The 23493-nt window shown below is 35.7% G+C and overlaps 1 protein-coding gene across 2 annotated transcripts in view; it reads right to left on the reverse strand.

Moving 5' to 3' along the window:
- Positions 1-23493, reverse strand: part of LOC117410730 (1-phosphatidylinositol 4,5-bisphosphate phosphodiesterase beta-1) — a 269638-nt gene that overhangs the window by 26487 nt on the left and 219658 nt on the right. The window contains exons 25-32 of one of the 2 annotated variants that reach the window (XM_034017498.3): positions 21959-22091; positions 21451-21504; positions 18860-19079; positions 13800-13980; positions 8739-8815; positions 8080-8169; positions 7328-7385; positions 6742-6828 (exon numbers count right to left, since the gene is read on the reverse strand). In XM_034017498.3, coding sequence (XP_033873389.1) covers positions 6742-6828; positions 7328-7385; positions 8080-8169; positions 8739-8815; positions 13800-13980; positions 18860-19079; positions 21451-21504; positions 21959-22091 — 900 coding nt within the window. Of the gene's footprint in view, positions 1-6741; positions 6829-7327; positions 7386-8079; positions 8170-8738; positions 8816-13799; positions 13981-18859; positions 19080-21450; positions 21505-21958; positions 22092-23493 lie in introns of those variants that run through there. The other variant, XR_004545728.2, reaches the window with a different exon arrangement.

Genomic DNA, 23493 nt, shown 5'->3' on the forward strand with positions numbered 1-23493 from the left:
TACTGAATTTTCGTTGAAATTCATTACATTTATTACTGAATTTTATTTATATATTTACAATAAAATATTCTTTAAAATGTATGAGTTTTTCATTTTTATATTAATAAAATTCATGCCATAAAATCAAGGAATTTATTCGTACAGGAAAGATTGGTGTTCACGACATGTGACGTATAGATATTAAAATAGGCTACATTATTCTGTTCAAACTGGAGAATTAAAGCCATTGCGCACATGTTCTCTACAGCGGTTAACTTTTCAGCAGCAAAATGGCTTTAGCAGAAAAAACTAAATTTCAGGATGTTCTTGAACAAGGCTTGAATAAGACTGATGCTGTTACTCCAGCTTGCTTCAGCAGGTATCAGTCTTGTTAGGAGACGGAGAAGATCTAGAAGGCAGCTGTATCACCTTGAGTGGTTACTACTCACAACCACAAAACGGAATCCACCTCGAAAGAGGGTGTACAAGCGTTGCAATATATTTTGGGAAAAAATCGTGCAAGATCATTTTAATGTTCAACGCTGGCGTACCCATTTCAGAATGACCAGGGAAGCTTTTAACAAACTTTGCACTTGACCCGTATATTGCTCCAGAACAGTTCAGCCCAAGATCACCTATACCAACAGAAAAGAGAATCACTAATCGCTCTGTATAAACTGGCTAGCTGTGCAGAATATGCAGTCTCCCAGTTGCACCTTTTACTGTTAGTCGCCATTTTTTCCTCCCAGTAAGGAACTTCCTTAGGAGCTGCCATGCACTTTGGGGGATTCGCTTATGTTATGCAAATAAAATTGTTTCCATTTAAAGTTATGCGCATTAAGGTACCTTAATTCGCATTTTCTGAAAATATCGACTTTCCTAAAACCCTAAGGTCTAGGGTTTTTAAAAGTTTGAATAAATGTACACGTTTTTGCGAATTATACCCATTTCCATTGAGCTTGTCGCATATTTTTTTTAATCCGTGAACTTTTAGCAAATAAATCCACTGCAATGGAAACATAGCCATTGTCATCCGACAGTAGTGCTGTATGCACCGTGGCAAGGCAAATTAACCAATATATTTAGTTATATTGATATATTTATTGCATTTATATAGTGCTTTTTATACAAAAGTATTGCAAAGCACTGTACAGTACATAGCACAAAAAAAGAACAAACCACAATACATTTGTATAACATGTCACACATACAACTGCCACATTCAGACCATTTAAATAACAGTATACACATAATACAAAAGCAGCAATTTTAAAGTTACATTAAAACCCACTAAAATAAGAAAGCCATTTTATAAAAGTGCGATTTTAGTCTTGACATGAAAAACTGTAACGGTCCCAGCTTCCCTGACAGACAAAGGCAGAGCATTCCATAATTTAGGAGCTCTACAAGAAAAAGCCCTGCCTCCCGTGTTGCTTTTGTTGACACTAGAAATAACCAGTAGCCCTGCATCCTGTTTGCGGTTTGGAAGATATGGGATCAGTAACTCCTGCAAATAACTAGGTCCTAATCCATTCAGGGCCTTGTACATTAACAGCAAACTCGTAAAATCAATTCTATACTGCACAGGGAGCCAATGTAAAGAGGCCAAAACAGGGGTAATATGTTCACTTTTCTTGGTTTTATTCACAATTCTAGCGGCGGTATTCTGAACAAGCTGCAAGCTTTTCAGGATGAAAATCAACTACGTCAGTGTCATTCAGTTGCTGTATTTCAAACCGTTATTTTGTATTATCATCGGAAGGACATACTATACTAAAGAAAAAATAAATGAAGACAGGGCACTAAACATCCAAAGTAGCTTTTTTTAAACAACCCCAGAGCCAAAGACTGAAACTTTTACCTGCCAAGTTAAGCCCGGAACTGACAGACAGCTTGTTTTTCAAAGTTGTTTTTCTGTCATCTATATACAGGTGTATGAAGTGAGCGATCTGAGCTTACCAAAGAAACATACAATACGTTGCTGACAGCAAGTAGCCTACTACTAAAGTGTAAATATATCCTTTAACAGCCAGTTATTTAGTAAAAATAGTAGTGAACTACAGAAATAATAAAAACAAAGGCAGGAAGGATGCTTCTCAGGGGCAATGTGTAAAATACTGACTTGCCTGTCCTTTTATGAAATATGGGAGGGATCAAACACTTCAGGATGCTTGGACACCTCCGTAGACAACAGTTTCATACATGATTTTTCCTGGCAAGCACGTGTTGTCAGCACTTGGCTGTGATTGGTTAATCCACCAACGGTACCGCGCGGCAGCCAGAAAAAAAAGTGCTCTGGATTCGATTTGAGCAGTACGCGGTAATCTGTCCAGCACCATATGAAAGCAATGACAGCGATACAGAAGGCAAAATGCCTCGCGTGCCATGCCTGTCTGTCCTGGGCTTTACCCACCAAGTCACCCGCTGAGCAGAGTTGGAAAAAAGGTCAAGATTAACAACAACTTCTGCAGATTAAGCTGTTAAATACGTATGTTGTATTATGTTCCATTTATTATTGTTACACTCTGTGTCATTATCAACGAGGTTACGTGCAACAATGCAAGTACTGGTCATGAGTGTGTTTTAACATTATTTTAGTTGCTGTAAGCGTATGTAGTTTTTGTTATTGCCTTTTGATACCGCATCCACAAAAAAATAATAACTGCATTTATTCTGTATGATGGCAGAGTTGGCAAATGTGCGATTCCTAAAAAAAACCCCAAAAAAACAGTTGATTCAGTATAACTAAGTAACTTAGTGATTCTCTTAACTGTAGCACTGGTACTGCTGTGGTGCCATACGAATGCTATGGACAACTGTATATTGGATTATACCATTGTGATACATTTAGCTGTCAAAATATGAAAATGCTATGAACAAGTACCATTTTACATAGCTGCTTTTGTGCTCACATTGTTGCCACTGAAGCTAATTTGGCAAGATAACAGCAAACACAGATACTGACACTAAAATAAAACATTAGTCAATGTTTTAATTAGTCAATTAGTCAGTCTGCTGCTAAATGCGTTACATTTCTCGAGACATTTACACGAGAAAAATGTCTCGTGTAAAATGCTTTTTTGGGTTTCCATTCGCTCAGTTTATTTTACTCGAGTAAACCGGGCTTTTCACCCAACGTCATGCAAATGAATGGGAAAGGTGGGGGTTGATATGTAAATTAGCTATGCGTACAGTACTCGTGCTGTTTTTGAAGATTACTAGTGACAATTTGTGTAAATGTGGTTTCCATGCGCAGAGAACTGGTACACAAGTGAATCTAAGCTGTTGTAATAAAGCAAAATACCCTGTGCCTGCTTGGTTAATAATGTGCTTTACTGCTCTTGACCAAATTGTTTTTCAATTTGAGGAGGCTAGTGCTGTCAGATATGCTCTCCTTTCTTTTAAGTTGTGTTGGATTTACTGCTGTGTTAAATGTTAATGATGCAAACAAATAAAACACAATCAATACATTCATTTGCAATTTCATCAGGTCAGTTCTGAGAGGGCATCAACAACTTGGATGTTGTTGCGCTGTTTAGGCTGATCGAGCTGGCTTATGACATCCAGTTCACAAACTATATTTATTAACGTGGAGGGCAGACGTGTATTGTCTTTGCACATACCTTGGATCAAATAAAGGACTGGAATTAATTCAGTTAAACAGTTCACTTGCTCTTCCTGTTTAACTTCAGTGCAGTTTTTACAGCAAGGGTATTCTCAAACAGCTGCTATACTATAACAAATGCAAAACACAGTTTGTGGTAAGTGGTTTTATACAGAACTGTAAACCCACAAGATATATACAACATGACAGACCAGACACAGTAAAAAACAATAATAAAAAAAAGCCGCCCACATTATCATTAAGGTGAACTACTCCACTGCCAACCATAAAATCGCCCTTCAGCCACTACTTTCTGCCATCTTGGAATCCACAGTAACAACTGACCTGATCTCCTGCAATATTTATAGTTAAGGATAAACACGCTCATTAACATTTACCCGTGAAATGTGGGTTTCCATGCGAAACTGGTCGTGGTTTTCCCGTGTGTTTCCTCATTTACACGAGTAAATTAGATTTACCCTATCCCTCTCTTTGGCCTTTTTTTTCGTCCACAAACCTGATTTACCCGAGTAATTCTCCCAAACGTGCACGCACATCGCCATTTCACATGTAAATTGACCTGCATGGAAACCCCATGATTGTCTTGACACACTTAGCAGAGTTAAATATTATGGCTCCCTCTAGTGAATTTGCAAGAAATTGTTTGAGTTTCTGGGCTTTTGTTGTTATTCATTATTAACTGTCCAATAATCAGCTGTTGTTATTTTCATAATCAGTATATATCACAGACTCATCCCTAACTATACAACACTCAGTGATAGATGTAGTAAAATGGAAAGATTATTTTACAAACGTTTTGACTAGAAGTAACTGAACATGTCTGTTAAATCATTTCTTTTAGGTTTTTTTTGAGAATCAGAGACTGTAGCAAATTGTTATATTTTCGAAAAATCCTGAATTTGAAAAATATTCAAAACAGTAATTTAGTAAGTGGGGAAAAATTGGCAATACAACGCCCACCCCACGTTTTGCTCTAAATCATTTGCTGTTTCTATAATTTGTGTCAGGACTGTACCTTAGGCAATAAAGGGTTAATGTGTAGGTGGTAGGCCACTAGTATCAAAGGTAACAATGGTCTCATACCAGGGGACAGAATGAACACAAATCTTTGGTACTGCAATTATATTAAATTGGGGAAGACATGAAAGCAACAGCGTTCAGAAAATGTGATCACTCAGTGTGGATTGCTGCTGCAAGGTAGAGTCCCAATTACCTTGGGATGCAATTATAACCCACTCCACCAGCAACAACAAAGATCAGTAAAATAAAATGAGACTTTCTTAGAACAGCAAGACTGACAATGCACAGAAAAATAAAAGCATCTGCATTAAGGCACATCCATTCTCTTATCTCTTTAAAGGTTACTGCTTTAAACGGTAAAAAACTGTCAATTAAGGTATAGCTTACCTTCTCCATCAGATGAACTCCCATCCTATAATAATAATTATAGCCACAGTTTTCTTAATCTACTGATTTTCAAAGGTGCATTATATTGCAGAATGTATTTTGAAGACAGTTGCCAGAAATCACTACAGATCTTTTAAGATCCTACAATCCATCCAATACCTTACTGATATATTCATTTAATTTATTTATGCAAGTAAATGCAACTGGTAATTTGCAGCTGATTTGGTAACTAATAGAAAAATAAAATATTGTATCTAAGGGAATCAGAGTTGTTTACGGGAGCTCATACATTTGTATATGCAAGATTGTCCAGTCAGTTGAAAGTAAGCATTATGTGTACATTCGTTACTTTACAGTAGTTTGGTGTTTATTGCACTCCCTCTGAGCCTGCACACTATTCATTTCAACTTAGCTCAGAAATAAGGGTTGCTAATACGTTATTAAGAAAAATTATTCCAGAAACAAACATAGCCTTCAGTAGAGTGTGGCACTTAGATTAATTAGTGCTTTGTGGGTGTTGCGTAGCATCGCACGGTAATAGTATTATTTATTTGCGGTCAAAGCGAACTGTAACATGTAATAGTGGTGAATGTGTGTTATTTGACTTGGGTGACCTTTTCCATAATGTGCCCTCCGTAGTGCACAGTCTGCGGCCAAGCCTGTGTGTGTGTGTCTACTAGGCTTTCCTTTTTTTCTCCCTTCTTTCTTTGGTACTGTTCTGTAGCCATTTCCTTTGGTTTAGTTTGCTATTAGTGTTTTTCTCAAATGTGAATCCAACGCCTATGTCTTGACCATCATCTGCTGTGTTGCCAAAACGTTCTTCAACAGATGTTGGAAATAATTACCTCTTTTTCGGGCAATTGACTTTATAATGCAGCTTAGTTACTTACTGTGTAACGGTTTTCAATCAATGAATATATTTTTTAATTAGTTCTATTACATTTTTACAGACTTTTAATGTAAAGGTGCTGATACTTTTGTCATGAACAGATATGTGAAATGGCTTAAGTGCTTTTGTTTTTTTTTAATAAAGATTTATTGTTAAACTACCAGAAATTGTGTTTTTTGGTCTTTGTCATATTAATTAGTGGCTAATGTTCACTAAATGCTTGTATTTAACATGTTTTCTTGAATTATCTTACATTAAGTATAGTGTGCCAAAGCCTTTGTCTGCGACTCTGTGTGTGTGTGTGTGTGTGTGTGTGTGTGTATATATATATACACACACACACACACACACACACACACACACACATGGATGAAGGCTATATTTGCATCCTGAGCCATTCTAAAAAAAAGGTATAATAACACAGTAGTGACGTCAAAAAGTGATAATTCCTCTAGAGGAAAATATACTTGAACCCATTCGACTCCGAGACCATCACTTTCAATCCAAACACAAAATGTCTAGTTTTCAATCACTCGACAACACCCAAAGTACAGAAATATTCATTAACGATCAACAAAATGAGTACATGTTAAAAAAAATAATAAATTAAAAAAAAAAGATGTAAAGCTGGTACATTCATATCTCAGAGAAACGGATAACGACACAGAACGTCTGTACAGCACTGAAACACTGTGACAGTTTATAAATGACTCGACCTTCGAGTTATTACTAATTTACTACCTAATGTCGGGTTATTTTTGACCTGCTTTCAATGTGTTTCTTGTAAATGACTTTTGAAGTAGTAATGCTACACAGACAATCCACATAAAAAAAAAATTACCTTAGATTTTTCATCCAGGATTTGCTGACGAACATCCTTATGTTTTTCAAGGAGTTTTTCTTGTCTTTTGCTCTGAGCTTCCTCTAACTAGACACAAAAGAAATACATACATACATAAATAAATAAAACAACTCTTGTTTTAATGTGCACTCTCATAGGTAGACTTGTCAATTCATTTCCTCACCTTCAAGTATACTGAAAATGTATGTGTGTAAACACATGTACATGGTGAGTCCTGGATATGACAATTATATACTGCCTACTTGTGCTCGTTTTGTAAAACTGCAAATTCATTTTTCACTTTATTTTACTTTTTACCTTTGTATTCAAATATATTACCAAACATTCATAGAATGTTAAAGAAACAAACCACAGTGTAGAACTTTTGCAAAATAACATACATGCAATGTGTTATGTAATACACCTCACATAAGCCTACATTTTCTGAAAGCAAATGGCACTGTTATATAAAACTATGATCATGGTATAATTAACATAATAATGTTACTATTACAATGATAATACACAGGTACACCCTGTAAAATAAAACAGAAATAAATAATAAAAGTGGAAATGGATTACCTACCCGTTTAATATATTGCACCACTTCATTGACGTAGGATCTGTTGATTTCAAGCTTTTCCCTGAGCGGCAAAACATAGTTAACATTTACACTGTACACACCTGAACCAAAGGTTCACATTATCTACTATCTGTGTACATTTACATGTACAGTGTGCTACATTTACAAGCATAATTCACCCATTGAGGCTGCCAGCACCAAATAAACTGTTAAATGAACCAGGCTTGGGGTAACACTGCAACATCTAGTAGGTAAAGGTTTTTTATTCATCAAAATATGGGATGCAGTTGTCATTGGGGTCTAGTCAATTGAATTAAACAGCGGCATCTATTCACTATATTGACACCAGAAAGTAAATTGTGTACCAAGGTTATCTCCTGCAGTGTTTGTGTATTTAGTTTTATTTTGTCTTTTAATTAATAAAATAGGCCCCCTTCTTGAACTATTAATAACATTTAAACAGTTACAGTATTTACACCACTCGTTTGCATAGAGTGCTGGCTAATATCGATAATTTAAGAAATTTAACATAATTACTTATTTTCTTTATTATGTTGTATCTGTAACATTCCAGTCTTACACTTTTCTGTTCAAAAGCACTTCCTGTGATCTTCCTGTTTTCCGATATGCAGGATGCTCAAAATGATTCAGACTTGGGTGACTAATGATACAGCTTTAAAGTTCTAACGGGGCATTAATGGTATAAACTAATGTGACAAAAAGTACATGTTCTTTTTGATTAAATTCAAACTCACTCTTCTGTTAGATTCTTATCTTTAGATTTGGCTTCATTGATCTTCTCTTGCCTCTTCTTGTCCATTTTCTTCTTTAAGTCTTTCTTTTCTCTGTGAAAGAAAACAAAGTGATAAACTTTGAATTGTAACATGTATTTTTAATCATAGTGGGTGCGCTAGCTGCCATGTTGCGGACCGTGCAACCTTTTCCCCTGCTTGGCGCTTTGCCAGCCGCTGGAACTCTTGTTTACACCAGCGCTGACCCCTGCCAGGTGCAGCAGTGGATTCAAGAGATTCAGGGGACTGGGACTGACAGCAAGCAGTGATTGGTGCAAAGGTTATTACACTGTTGCAATGTTTTAGTGGTGGTAGGGTATAAAGGAGACAAGCCTGCGTGCTGGCAGTGTGTGTGTGTGTTAGTCCTGTCTGCTGATGTTCCTGTGTGGTTGTGTAGCTGCTAATAAAATAGTTGCTGTTTTGAAATGCAAACCTGCATCATGTTCCTCATTCTAGCACTTTGCTAGAACATACATTAGATACTGGGATCTATGCTCACAACATATTCAAAAGTTATATACACAGATACATTTTTCAGTAGATATTTGTTTGATACATACAGTAATTAATAAGACTTTTTTTTTTCATATGGGTAGGAAAGAATCTTTAAAACTAGGCCTTACTTTTCACAAAGTTCTTTTATTTTCTTTAACTGGTTGTTTTGACTCTCCTCTGTCACTGTGGTCAGTTTCTCAACAAGCTGTGAAAAGAATACAAATGTTGAAATACATGCTGAATTATTATTATTATTATTATTATTATTATTATTATTATTATTATTATTATTTATTTCTTAGCAGACGCCCTTATCCAGGGCGACTTACAGTCGTAAACAAAAATACATTTCAAGAATCACAGTACAAGTATTAATACAATTAAGAGCAAGATAAAATACAATGACTGGTTCTAGCAAGTACAAATATGACAAAATACGATTCAATAACGGAGCAGATAACAGTGTCAGTGATAGTTACATCAGGATATAATCAGTGGTGTAGTGCTATACACCACTGATTATATCCTGATAGGGGTAGGCTTTCTCAACCCTACCACGCCTCCTGCAGTCCATGTTTCCCCATAAACTCAACAGAACCGCAGTTTATCACTAAGGTACGGTATTTGAAAGGGCTACCAAGTGTACCAATTGATTACAAATTCAGACAATCAGGTATTGAGGTATTATTGTAAAGCAACTAGACTTACAGCTATTTATATTAACGATAAATAAATAAACAAACACTGTACATATTTTCACAACCAGTTTCATACACTAATACACGCATGACTAAAACAGCGTCATTATTATTATTATTATTATTATTATTATTATTATTATTATTATTATTATTATTAATAATAATAATAATAATCCTATGTGCAACACTCCCTCACTCCCCCTTCACATATATTGAATGGTCATCTCACTGTCCTATTGCAGGCACTTAAGAGCAAGAGACCTTATTTTAGACCCATTCTTATATATGGGTCTAAAATAAGAACTGTCCCTAAATCTAATTGTAAAGCATTAAAACAGGATCCCTTCTTATTCACACCTGTTGTTCCAGACCAGGCACGCTATATTCAAACTTTTTTCATTATTTATCTCTCAAGGGTTTCTTTCGGTTATTGTATTCTTTGCTTATTTGTATGGGTTATACACATGTATATCTCCATATATTAATAGGTGCAAAACAGTTCAATATTCTACACGTTAAGTATGGAAGCGGTGCTCTCCCTGCCCAAGAGAAGTGGGGGGGTGGCACTCCCCCCGACCCCCCAGCACTACACCCCTGGATATAATTAAATACAAAATACTACAGATTAAATAACACTTGTGACAGATTACAGTACTCTAAAGTACAGGATGAATCTGGAGGTGTTTTACAAAGAGGGATAACATTTCTTGGCAATTCAGTAACGTAATTGTAGGCAATGTGTTCTGTTTTCATTCAGCCTAATGAATATGGTCACTTTATAAGCAAGGCGCTTTATTTTTTTATTTTATAACCAAAAAGGTCACTGATTTTACGAAACCTACATGTAATTTGTAGCAATTTTCACCTGAAATCTGACCCCCTAAAATACTGATTTGTACGAAGAAATCCACAACTTTCTAAATGGTAGATACATTTAGTAACGCGCAGAGGCTCTCTTTTTAAACTTCTGTAGTTTTAATACATGTCAACTTCATGCAGTTTACACGGTTACCCTAAAAAACTAAGCAAATAACAATTGTCACCCATAAGTACTCTTGATATTTACCTGGAAAACAGGGAAATACTGTATTTGCATTGATTTTCACACTATTTATTTATTTATTTTTTAATAAACTGATATTCTGGGGAGTTTTATATACTGGTAAAAATAAATTTGAAAAATAATGAAATAAATGACCTTTTCTGTATTGTACAGTATGTTAACAATCTCTTTCTGTGTGCTTAGGATCAACATTTCTGATTTTCATATGATCACAAAAACTTCCAGAAAATGTGGAATCTGCATTTAGACTGCAAAACACATATTCATTTTAATTATTATTGATAACAATTTTCATAACAGACAGTGAACTTTGTATGTTTATGTTTCCATTACAAGACTTCAAGGGTAATTGGCAGATATTAAACAATAACATGGGATATCACCAGTATCTCTGGTATTTGGGAAGCTATAAATAGATCTTTAACCAAGGCTGTGGGAGTAACCATTAATTTCCAGAAGCTTCAGTCAACAAACAGAATCTGGTTTAGTAATAACTGTTGTTGACAGTTAAATATAACAGCCAAGGTGGCAGCAAACAATCTGTTTGCAGAGCTGTCAGAAATTGTACTTGGAAGCATATCAGTATGTTATATAAAAAAAAAAAAATATATCTGGTATATATACATAGGTTACTCAAAGCCACATAGGTTACTTTAAAAGCATTAATAAGGACTAGCATATCTAAAGATTACATCAGGTTCCTTGGTAACAAATCAAGCATTTTTCTCTCAAGTGAAGGTTTTAAGTGGAATGCTTTAACTTACAAGCATAAGAGGATAAAGGTGTACAGTAGTAAGGCCTTTTGAGTTAATTATTATGAGCAAAACAAACCCTTATCATCTCCCACTGGGTGTATATCATCAATTAAAGTGATTCCAGGTGCAATGTGAACAGCAGCAGTGTGTTTTTATAAGTGCTCTTCAAAGATCAACCATTGACCGCATCATTAGATAACCAAACAACTTCTAATGCTTACAGATGGGAAATAAACTTTTTTTTAATTATTCCACAGTCGATAATTCCAGCTGTCACTCACTTCACTCCCACTTATTTAAATAACATTCAAAATTAAGTGAATGGCGTGTTCTTTATGGTCACATGGGTCCTCAAATTAATCAGTACTAGGGTCTATTTTAATAATGCAAACAGTTTTGCAACCCTTACTACTGTATTTGAATAGCCTTTGGTGATGTTAATAAGAGAGTCAATCAAATTAATAGATGTCAGCATTTTATTCCAAAGCTGTGTAGAATGTTAACATATTTTTTATTTGCTATTGAGTGGATTTTATGCCATGTCTTGATCCATCAGACAGAACAGGAATGCTCTGTGGGATAATCCTGTTTGAGCATAACATGGAAAATATTTTAACAGGGCACACATTTAAATGCATTGTTAGTTTTCTGTTATAAATAATAATCTCATTTGGATAGACGTGTTGTGTAACCAGGTATTTTATCTGTAGCTTTGCAGCCAAATACCTGCGTGATTGTAGTCAAGTGACCTAGGTACAAATTACACAGAAATACTGCAGATTTCAAATCAATGTAGTGCCCTAAAATACAATTGTATGAGGTAAGCATGCAACAATCAGCACTTTACCATGGGATACTTTTTAACTACACTAGACAAAAATATATTTGAGAATGTATTATTATATTAAAAGTGACATAACAAGTATTATTCATATTTTAACACCTAAATATGTTTGAGATGGTATTTTTTTGTTAATTTTCAATATACACTATACTGTATATAAGGTGACGTGAAGGAATTATTGGTGAAACATAGTAGATAAAAAGCAGCCTAGTACTGTAGCTTTGTGGATATGGCACCATGACCTGGGCATCAACTATGTACAATAATGTATTGTCTCCGGTGCACTATAAGCACTCCTCCCATTGTAAAATTAAAGATGCACAGGTGATTTTAATTATAAGACAAGGCCTGTATTATATATTTACCAAATAATATAAAATACAGCATAAAGTCTTTTGTTTAATAACTAAATGTTTGTATTTTTGCCAAAGACATTCAACATTTAACTGTTTTTCATAAATCTCTGCATAAAATACAGGGCTACCTTCTGTTTCAGAAAGGTGATATCCACCAATGATTTGAATTGACAATTCTTTATTGCATTTGACAAAGCCATGACTATGAAGGAACGTAATAAACATTTTGTCCATTAGAGCTCTATAGCTGCTCCATGTGCTGGCTGAGCTGTAATGCAATGACCATTGATTGATGACAGCTATAGCCAGCGGGCAGGACAAGTGGCACGCTGGGCTACCGTCCAACCAAAAAAGGACAAGGCTGCCGTTGGGCGAACTACCTAAAAAGAAGATTGCAACAAACATATTTTGCCAGTGGTTAGGCGAGTAGCACTAAGCTACCTACCCCCCCCCCCCCAAAAAAACGAGGCTGCTTAGCCTGCCTTGTAATACGAACTAATCGCACAGGCATAGGGAATGAACTCGGGGAGGGGGGATTCAAGAAGCAGCGTAATGAAATCCTCTCGGGAAGCGCCGGCGCTGTAAGAAATGTTTCTTATAAATAAAGCTTTCAAGAGACGTGGAATTGCCCAAGCTTGAACATTTTTGAAAGCTGATTTTTGACAAGAAGCGAGCCTAGTAGAAGTTCGCTTGCTGGATCCTGGAGCTGAAAACGTTTGTCTGCCAATGGTGGGGATGCAGGAAATATCGTTTGGCGGAGTCGAATCCACAATGCCAGGTAAGTGACAAAACAAAGAAACGACAAGGAGGCATCGGCAAAAGGCTATTTATAGGAACCGTTCGATTACGTATGATTAGAGGGAGGATCCTCCTTTCTTCCAGTTAATACTGAAGAAGGATTGTCACTGATGTACAGATTACTTTTATAATAGTAGTATGTTAATTAATAGCAACATTTTTAAAATCATTGCATAGATATATAAAAGCACAGTAGAAAAAAGACCAAAATATATCACATTAAATACCCGTTGTATTGGGTGTAATGTAAAGATTTATGTGATTTTTTTTTTTAAATGCCTGACAAAATTGATAAAATTAGGTGTACAACATGATATCCCAATACAAAATGCTGATGAGTTATTACCTTTCTCCAGTTTACAGCTACTAAGTTACAAGCACAGTAAGTAAGTTGGAGTGAACAGTATTACTTAATAAAGTACTACATGCCTTGTCTAGTCCTTGTATTTATTTTTTAGGTACTCTCCCAACTTTTAATACGATTGTGATCCTGAAGTTTGGTTTCTACGACTGCTTTCAGCATGTATTTCATTATGATAGCATGGTTTGAATTATAGGTTGGTTTGGACAACCTGTTGTAATGGAGTGAAAATGTACACTGTAATAAATGCATTTCCCCATTACTTTAAAAAAAAAGCTTATCATCATTGGTAAGTAGGATAATGGATTTACCTGTTTAACGTGTTCTTTTTTCTGGTATTTCTCACTATAATACTGTTCTTGTCTGAGGTTCAGCAGCTTCTGCTGCTGCTGTTCTTTCAGCTCTGATAATTTCTGGGTAATTTCTAGATCCAGGGCAGACAGGTCTTGCTCAATAGATGTAGAATTGTGTTCAGGACTGGATGACGTACCCCTGCAAAACAGATGTAAATAATTGAGACACACTGCAACCATAAAGCAGACAGTAAAATTGCCTTTACAAGCAATCAAATTAAACAGCAAAAATACTAAAACGGATATTCCACAAAGTATGTGATTTATACAGATAGGGCATCTTAATGTAAATAATGATTACAATGTATGTTCTTGCTTGTCTACATAATTTCCTTCTCTAATGAGAAAATAACACAGGTCTTTAAAGATACAAGCAAACTTACTGAAGAAATTACGATCAAATTAACATGAGACTGACCGCACAGTTTGTCTGTGACTCATTTACTGTACTATCTGTATTCGTTCCTAGTGCGCTGAGCAGACGCCTGTGAAGATTGATGGTAATCTTTTCATTTATATTCCATGCCATGTGTAAGCCACTGCAGTCCTTTTAAAACCTATACATTTGCTATTGTGTGCAATAACTCCTTCCTTTATTATTCCCGCATCAATAACACAGTGGATAGAAAAACAGTGCTAAACCTTTAACAAATTTAAATCCCAAAAGTATGTATCTATTATGTGCATGATTCTACATTTAATTTTTTTTTTTTAAATATAAGACAACCAAACCCAAGTACATAATTCTATGAGCTTATTAAGAGTGCTCAAGCACTATAAGGCATTATTTCAAATCTATTATCAAAGCATTCACTAGAGGGCTGTATGAAACTACTCATTGAATAGCCTGTTTTAGATTACAACAAATAGATATGTCTGTAATTGGCTGGAATACTATGCTAACTACGTTAACCCTGAGCATTTTAAGAAGCATTTTGTTGCATTTGTATAACACATTGTACAAGCTTATTCTAAAATAACTTGAAGCAGCAGAAACTGCTAGTGGTTTTGTGATACGTTGAAATCTACTGTACATTACAGGATCTATATCATCTATTTCCAGCATGTTAAATGCATATATGTTATGTGGTAGTTCCCTCTACCATAGCACATTCACATAGTTCAGAGAACAGTGTTACCTCAGCAAATGCAAATAATTTGAGAGCATAACATGACTCCCTCTAGTGGCGTATAGCCGTCAATGCTGAAGTACAAAAAAGTGTTTTAAAAAAGCCTTTTTTTGTCTTGCAAGTAACATTACAAAATATTCAAATATTAAACTCCCTATTTATCATGTTTATTGCAACATGGATTGTTTTATTTTGTGTCATGGTTTACCTTAAAGAGACAACTTTGTAAAACAATAATTAAAAGCAAAATTTAAACCTGTCTATAATACTGTGTATTTCTAATCAGGCTGCTATTTGACAGGTGGGGGTTGGGGCACTGCTTTGCAGGTTCTCAGCGTCTCTATGGACTGTTTTCCAACAACTGAATATAATTGTGTTTCTCAGCACTTTCGACTGTACAGGTCGAAAGAAGAGCCTCAACTAGAACAGCAGATTTTTTAAAACAATTGAAGGACCGAAAATAAGTGATTTGTATTGGTTACACAGCACTATGTTTGACATGTGTGTCTGCACCTTTAAATTACAGGTCTGAATTAATGCACATTTGCATTTTGACAGTTAGGGGTTCCCACATATATTGATTGGAGGTTGACCTTTATGTAGGGGACACAGGAAGTGAAAATGGGAGAGAAACGTGAGTGAGACTGTAAGCAAGACTGAACAGCTGCATCCCCTATTGCTTTGTACACCTCCTAATAATGTGTGCTCTCCCAATAAAGGCTTTTGAACCGACTTATTGTGTATCAATAAGGCTACAGTTTTGTCATGGAGATAACGGAAATCGTGAAAATTGTGAATTTGAATAAAGTCTGTGAAATCTTGGAAATGGATATAAAAACACATTTGATTAGGCCTTTGTTTCCTTTAAAAAATGCAGTATGCCAGGGACTGAAAATACAAATCTGCGAGTATCTGTAAATTGTTTGGTTGTATCTGCACGCAGCATTTATGTGTACATGTAGGTCAGCGAATGAGATAGCTGAGCAAGCAAGCGTGTAAATGGGTGACAGCTAAAATACAAACAAATTGTGAGTGAGCTGTTTTCTGTAAAGACAGAAGAACAAATGCATTGGAGAAAAGAAGTTTACCTACTTACAGAGGCTTCCTTTGCAACATGCTGTTTGTTTCAGAATCGTGGAAAACTCTATTAACACTAGAACCGCCGGATTTTCAAACTACCTAGAACTACCACGTGGGTCACTTTGACCCATACATCTTTAAACTTCGTTATGAAAATGAAAGACATTTTTAAAATGCTTCGTTATGAAAATGTTTGCTGCATGTACAAAAATAATAGAATATCTTACGTTATATTAAAAAAAAGACATGTATTGTAATGCATGGGTCACCGTGACCCACGTGGCGGTTCTAGGTAGAACTGTTTATAACTTTATCATTTTTGCGATACTGACTATCAAACACCATCTGGATATTTAATTCATATATTTAGGAAAAGTCAAAAATGGACATACACATACGATTTACAACGGAAGAGTAATTAACATTTTAAATGCAAAATGGGCGCTTCTAGTGTTAAAACCTAGTTCATACAGTACTTCTGTCGCAGATTAATGTGATACGTCAGGCGCATACAGCTATAAAAGCTGTGCAGCGTCACTATTTGCTGTACGGGATGCGTGTCGCAGCACGTTTGACTGCAAAGTGGTTGCAGCTGTTGTTCATACTTTAGTACAGACTGCATTCGCCAAATTGGATACATTTACATTTAAGTAGATGTGCTGAGTTTGTACCTCTTATACAAGAGGTTTAAAAAAGCGACGTCGCTGGTACGCCCGTCTGAGAACCCGAAAGGGAGAATTTCAGACATTAATTAGAGAGATGCAGGTATGTGACAGTGAGAGATATTTGAGGTATTTTAGAATGACAGGTGAAACGGTTTGACGATCTGTTAAGGCTGTACGCCTTTTCAAAAAAGATGCACGTCGCAAGATTGTAGATGACTTAATTCCAACTTGTCGCATAGAGCCGTAGAAATTGTGTCGATCTGAAGTATGTACTGTAAGTTTTGTACTCTAAAAATAACATTTAAACTTGTCAGTAGTCAAAAGCAATAGTCTTTATATCACTGATTTTGGTGTACTATTTGAAAGCTCTTGTGTATGTGATGTAGCTAAAACTACATTATTTGGTGACCTTTCCATGAATTTGTGTATTTCTGCCACACCTCGTCCATGAAATGTACTAAAAATGACCATGCCAAAACCGTAGCCTTATGTATCAAGAATTAATACAGTAGCCTTGCGCAATCTTCTCAAAGCCAACGGAATTAGTTATCTGAAGAACAGCTACCCGTTGTTTCTGTTGGGATTGGGTAAATTTAGCAGCTGTTGTTTGATAAGATTATGGTGCCGTGCCAAATTCTGCATTATTTTGAGATATATGCTATGCGTCAGGCTTTCATTGAATCTTGTCCCTGTGATTACTCACACTACTATTAATTTATTTATCGCCGTGGTTTAAATGCCTATCTTACACTCCAGGGTAAAGACTACATACTATTGGGGTCCTATGTATCTCCCGTCTACAACTTACCCAATATTCAACCACAAAATGTATTTCCACATAAACACTTCCTGCTAATTTTTATTTCACATATCTTCTGGACAGATTCAAGAACAACAGAAATTTCATCATCACTTTGTAAATCTCCATCAGTTACACAGATGTTTAAACTTAGCATTTGCATTTCTTTCCTGGCTTTAACCACTGTTTAAACAAGCTTACAGCTCACTTACAGACACTTGTTTGGTCTGTGTAAGTGGAATTTCAAACTCAAACTCTGAGGATGACAACATTGCTGCAATGTGAGAGATAATAATTTTAACTGTTTAACGAAAACCCAATCCAATTACCAAATTAACAATCAACAAGTTATCGAACAAGTATCAGATCTCATGCCTAACAGCACTCGAAACTGTGAATTATTTTTACAGATTCAACACTTAGCGTTGTTTATCCCGTACAGAAATATCAGAGTGGGCTGAACTGTTTAGTAGTACTGCATGCAAGTCAGGGCAGTTTAAAATATGTACATGCCATGCTCAGTTATTGTTGAGATGAAAATACACTTCCTACAGGATTAAGTTATCAAGGAGGTTATGTGCAATTACTTGTCCTGAGTGCTTATATATATGGCAAATTAGTGATGTATCGACAGGATGTATCTTTACTACAGGCTTTCCTTCTATTTTGTAGTTTATGTATTTTATCCCTCACCCCCAAAAGAAATTTGACAAATTCTAATGAACTGCATGATCTGAACTAATCACTTTTCAATTGCATGTTCTAAAAGCAGGCATGCTGTGCTGTTTTTTCCCCTTGATAGTTACTTGCTGTGCCTCATGTACTCGCCTTTTGTGTATAGCAGAATTAATTTGTCAAAATAAACACACACAGCACAGTTTTTAGATGTGAAACCAAGTCCAGCTAATATGTCAAAAACAAAATAATACCTCAACCTCCTATATTATTAGCTCCTCTAAATACTCTCCTAATACTTTTTCGAGCATGATGTATGCATTCCATGTATAATTACTAGTACAGTACATACAATAAAGGTTTCTTGACTATAAAATAAAACATTTTGATTGTCCCTTGCATAGTCGTTATCAAAGGTTTGACCATATTATATTAAAAATCAATTCAATCAAAAATCAATGTTTTTATTTGGTCTTTGATATCAGGTAAATAATTCAGGTTTAACTAGATCTTGGTGAAATGACGCATGCCTGTGGAATAAAGTAATACAAGTTATACAGAAATAAATTTAAAGTAATATTGCAGACATAGATCAAATGGAAAGAAAAAAGGGCAACTGGGTTGTTAGAGAAAACACGAAGAAAAGTGATTCACAGCTACTCAACCTACCTTTTCTTACCGTCTCTTTTTGCAGATTTTTGCAGCAGAGCCCTTCTCCGTAAATACTCGCTCTGATACTCATTGTATTTGGCAGTGTGCTCCTTAATCAAATCTGTTGTTTTCTTGTGGTGTTTCTTTACCAGCTCCTTCATTTCTTTGTAGTGCTTTCTCTGCTCTCTTACAAATGCCTTTTGTTGCTTCAGCTCTTCAATAGTCTGTGCTTCTGCCTCTGTAATTACATATGCAGTAGAATGTCACAACACTCCAAGTCCTTCTTCACAAATAAGCACTACATAGCCACTGTCTGTTTGTAGGTAGGGCATTAACTGTTCTTATCACAGTTTAGGTGTTTTAGGTGTGTCCTGAATATTGTCATATATACACAGTTTTTACTTACATAGCTTTTAAGAACTCTCTTTGCTATTGTACTTTGAAATATTTGCTCTGAAGTCCATTACTGCTATGACGTGTAATGATATCACCAAACAAACATTAGTGACAAAGAAAGTCTGCAAACAACTAAAGAAATACTTTACACCCTCTCAGTTTGCATAACAGTTTATTTATCTGTTTACTATCCCATGTAATGTGTTATTAATCATCATTTATTACTGTTTAAGCACTTAAAGATATGTGGCGTGTTTGGGCAGTTTTGGAGTAAGTCTGAGTAGGTCAGTTTGTTAAAGATCTAAAGTGGAAAAATATCTAGCTGTTTCAAGAGGGGAGACATTACCAGTGCACACCTCAGTAGTCCTTATACTAGCTTCTTCACAGAAGTTCAAGCTTGCTCACAGACTGCCCCAAAGATTACTATTGTGGTGCCTTTATTAAACACACCAACCATTTATGAGCACATCAACAGTAATAACTGATGATTAAGAACAAACCCAGAAAAGAAAACAATATACAAATGCAGATTTAGAGAGCTACTTAAGTTGACTAATGTCACAGTCCGACAAATAGTGAAATAAGTCACCCTCTTAAATCCATGCTACTTTCTGGGACTCGAAGGCAGGGTTTCCCAATCCTGGTCCTGGGGGACCCCTGTGTCTGCTGGTTTTCATTCCAACTGAGTTCTCAATTACTTAATCGAACCCTTAATTGAACTAATAATGTGCTTAATTAGACCTTTTCAATTGTTTTCAGCTTTTAAAACAGATTTCAAGTTAACTATACAATTTTATAAGTAACTTGAAATCAGCAACATTTTTAGGAGCTGATAACAATTAAAAAGGTCTAATTAAGCACATTATTAGTTTAATTAAGGGTTTGATTAAGTAATTGAGAACTCATTTGGAATGAAAACCAGCAGAGATAGGGGTCCCCCAGGACCAGGATTGGGAAACCCTGCTCCAAGAGCACTTTCACAGCTAGTTCACTTGCAAGTGATTTGAATCATGGTTCACTCGCAAACAAACTCATTTTTTCAAGTTTGCTTCGGTTCGTTTCACACCAGAAAAATTCAAGCGAACTTGAGTTTCTTTTAGTGCATTTAAATGTGTTTGTTTGGTTCACTTGCAGCTTCATCCAGACCACAGTTCTTGGTTTCACATATTGCACTTTTCCAAAGCACGCTGCTCTGTTGATTACTAGAGCGGAAGCTCTCTCTGGAAAAATGTTTTCAATCATGCCCAACATGGAGAATAATTTCTGTGATGTGGTTGTGTTGTTGTAGGTGTTACTTTGGTTTATTTGGTGCTTACAACGTCAAATCATTGCGTAACATGTGTAACATGCCGAAAGAGCGTCAAGTAATTGTCGGAAAAACACTGTTCTTTTGGACGAAATGCCAGAGACAATCATGATCATGAAAAATATATACTTGTACATTCAGCCAACTGCAATTTAGTTGTTAATAATAATAATAATAATAATAATAATAATAATAATAATAATAATAGATTGTTGTAAATGTTGTATGCGTGACAGTGTGGTGAGACACAGATGCAACAGGAGCTGGTTTACTAAACTCAGGCAAAGCAGTGCAAATGCAACAGTGACTAATGTCTGTAATGTCTTGGCACAATGTTTTCCCTGCGAGTGAATATGGCACAATTATAATAAAGCCAGACGTAATACATGTGCTAAATCATTATTCACTTGTCATTTCATACTTTTCTTTGTTTGTGACAGTTTTGCTATTATGTTAAAAAACACGCTTGCTGCAATAGTAATTAAATCTCAAAACACTATAGTCTCATTTCAGTGAATAGCCCTGGGTTGCGCCAGTTAGTAGATCAGCCCCATCGTAGTTTGCTCTGCATTGCGTACGTGTGACAAGGGCAGAGACTTTCCTTGGTGCTTGCTGAAGTAGTGCATTACTTCCACAAATTGCTTGGCTTTCTGGAATGGTTTGAAATGGAATACGTTTGTTTTCATATTGCAAAAAATTGAAATGGAGCAAAGTGGCAAACGTAAAATATTGATTTTATGTCTATTCTCCTTAAAGAACTGCTTCCATTCAGCACATTTTGTATAAAATCTAAAGTGACTCATGAAAATGTACAAATTTGAGTGGTGATCTGGCACCATGTGATATTCTGAATGCTGGGCTTTGAGGGAAGATTTGTCTGTATTAAATCAAAAAACAATGTACTTACCAGATAAGACACTCTGTATGATATCTTCTGTTTTTACTGCAGATTTCACTGAGCCTACAAAAAAAAAATTTGAAATGTATTTATTGGAAAACATCATGGTAAACATTTAATTTTCTATTTTATTTCCATTTTTTTAAATCAATTAAGTCAATTTTCAGTAAAGGGACCACTTATTGTTTTTTTTTATTTATTTATTTTTGTGCATGTGTGTTCAACTCATCAGATATACAGTATATGATCTCCATATCTGTAAATACTAAAATATTGTAACTTCCCCCACATACAGACTTAGCTCATTAATCATGGCTAGTTGATCTTTTAATTGGCCATACAGCATTTTTTTCAAACAAATGCTATAACAATCCACTGTTCTTGTGGCTCTCCACCACATGTTGAATCCTTTTAGATACATTTATGCCCATTATCTTTCATTCTTGTCACTGTCCCCTTGACAGTTTTGAACAGAATCTAATGTTGGCAATAGTGGTTGCACTAGTTAAATTCATACCAGTGGGAGGCGGGGGGTGGGCGATCTGAGACGGAGGTTTCGGTGCTATACAGGGTTCATGATTTACGCCATTTTCTGCTGGTGCTGGCTTGGGATCACTAATGGACTCTGAAGGCATATCCCCAGGTTCGATCTAAAATAATAATAAACAAAAGCAGCAGCAAATGTGAATGTGAACCTTCTTGATGAACCCACATTGTTTGAAAAATACCAGCAAATGTTTTATTTTGTGTGTTTCTTTTTTAAGAAAAATGTAAAACATTATTATTTTTCTTTTTTCTTTTTTGGCAAATACAGTTGCTCCTGTAGATTAAAATATAGTATTCAAATTAAAATAAATCCCCAACATGTGTTTGTTTAAGTTAAATCATATATACTCCTTAATAAGCATGAAGTATGTTTATTCATATTTGCGATTAAATATGAGATCCATATCTATAATTTAATAAACAAAATAAAAAAGGACATTACAACGCCAGAGACAGTAAGTAAAAATGCTGTGCGTATATTTTGTATTTATTGAACACACTTATAGATTTTCAACTTAATAACTGTTTAAACTGTTCATAAGATTTCACCAGATACTGCACTCCCTCTGTGTTTACACTTGCCTAAAGTCTTCAAAACACTCCAGAAAAAAGATTCATGCAACAACCTTTAAACATGCCTCTGATACTATAGTTTTTGCTTGCTCAGACATTTGCTGTTACTATAATAGCTTTATACAAATAAACATTTAAATTGTACCTCTTTGCTACTGCATATACTATAAACGTAGCTGTCGTATCCAACTCTAAGCATTTTTCAGCATGCTCTCCCAGCTGCCTTCTTCTCTATTACTCGTGTTTGCAGCCTGTGCTGTGCACTCTGTTTCTGATCATCCCACAAATTATCGCTAACACCAGCTCTGCCAAGGCTCAGCAGCAGCAGCACTTTGCTTTCTGCAGAAAACTCTTAGCCTGAGTAGGCCAAAATGCATGAATGCCAGTTGCCATGGCACCTGTTTGAGTGGTCGTTGATTATTTGTTCTGGCTGCTTCTCCCCTTCCCTCTTTGATGGTAATTACAGAAACAGCGTAGTACAAAGCTCTTCATTCCTGCTACTCCACCCTTTCAATGTATGACAAACCACTTCAACTTGGGATAGCGTAACTGCCTTTGCTGATTATGCTGTTAATTTAATGTGGATTAGTAGCTGACTTTGCCGTGCACTACAAAGTTATTTTACTGTTGCTGTAGCTTACTGTACCAGTGTTGTGTTCGGGAAGTTTTTTGTTCCCTGACAAAATGATCTAGGCTGATCATGCTCAGTCACATATATGTATTGGGTTATTATTATTTATTTCTTAGCAGATGCCCTTATCCAGGGCGACTTATAATTGTTACAAGATATCACATTATTTTTATATACAATTACATCATTTTTTACACATAATTACCCATTTATACAGTTGGGTTTTTACTGGAGCAATCTAGGTAAAGTACCTTGCTCAAGGGTACAGCAGCAGTGTCCCCCACCTGGGATTGAACCCACGA

Source organism: Acipenser ruthenus, chromosome 6 (genome assembly GCF_902713425.1).
Source record: "Acipenser ruthenus chromosome 6, fAciRut3.2 maternal haplotype, whole genome shotgun sequence".
In the NCBI taxonomy this organism is placed as follows: Eukaryota; Metazoa; Chordata; class Actinopteri; order Acipenseriformes; family Acipenseridae; genus Acipenser; species Acipenser ruthenus.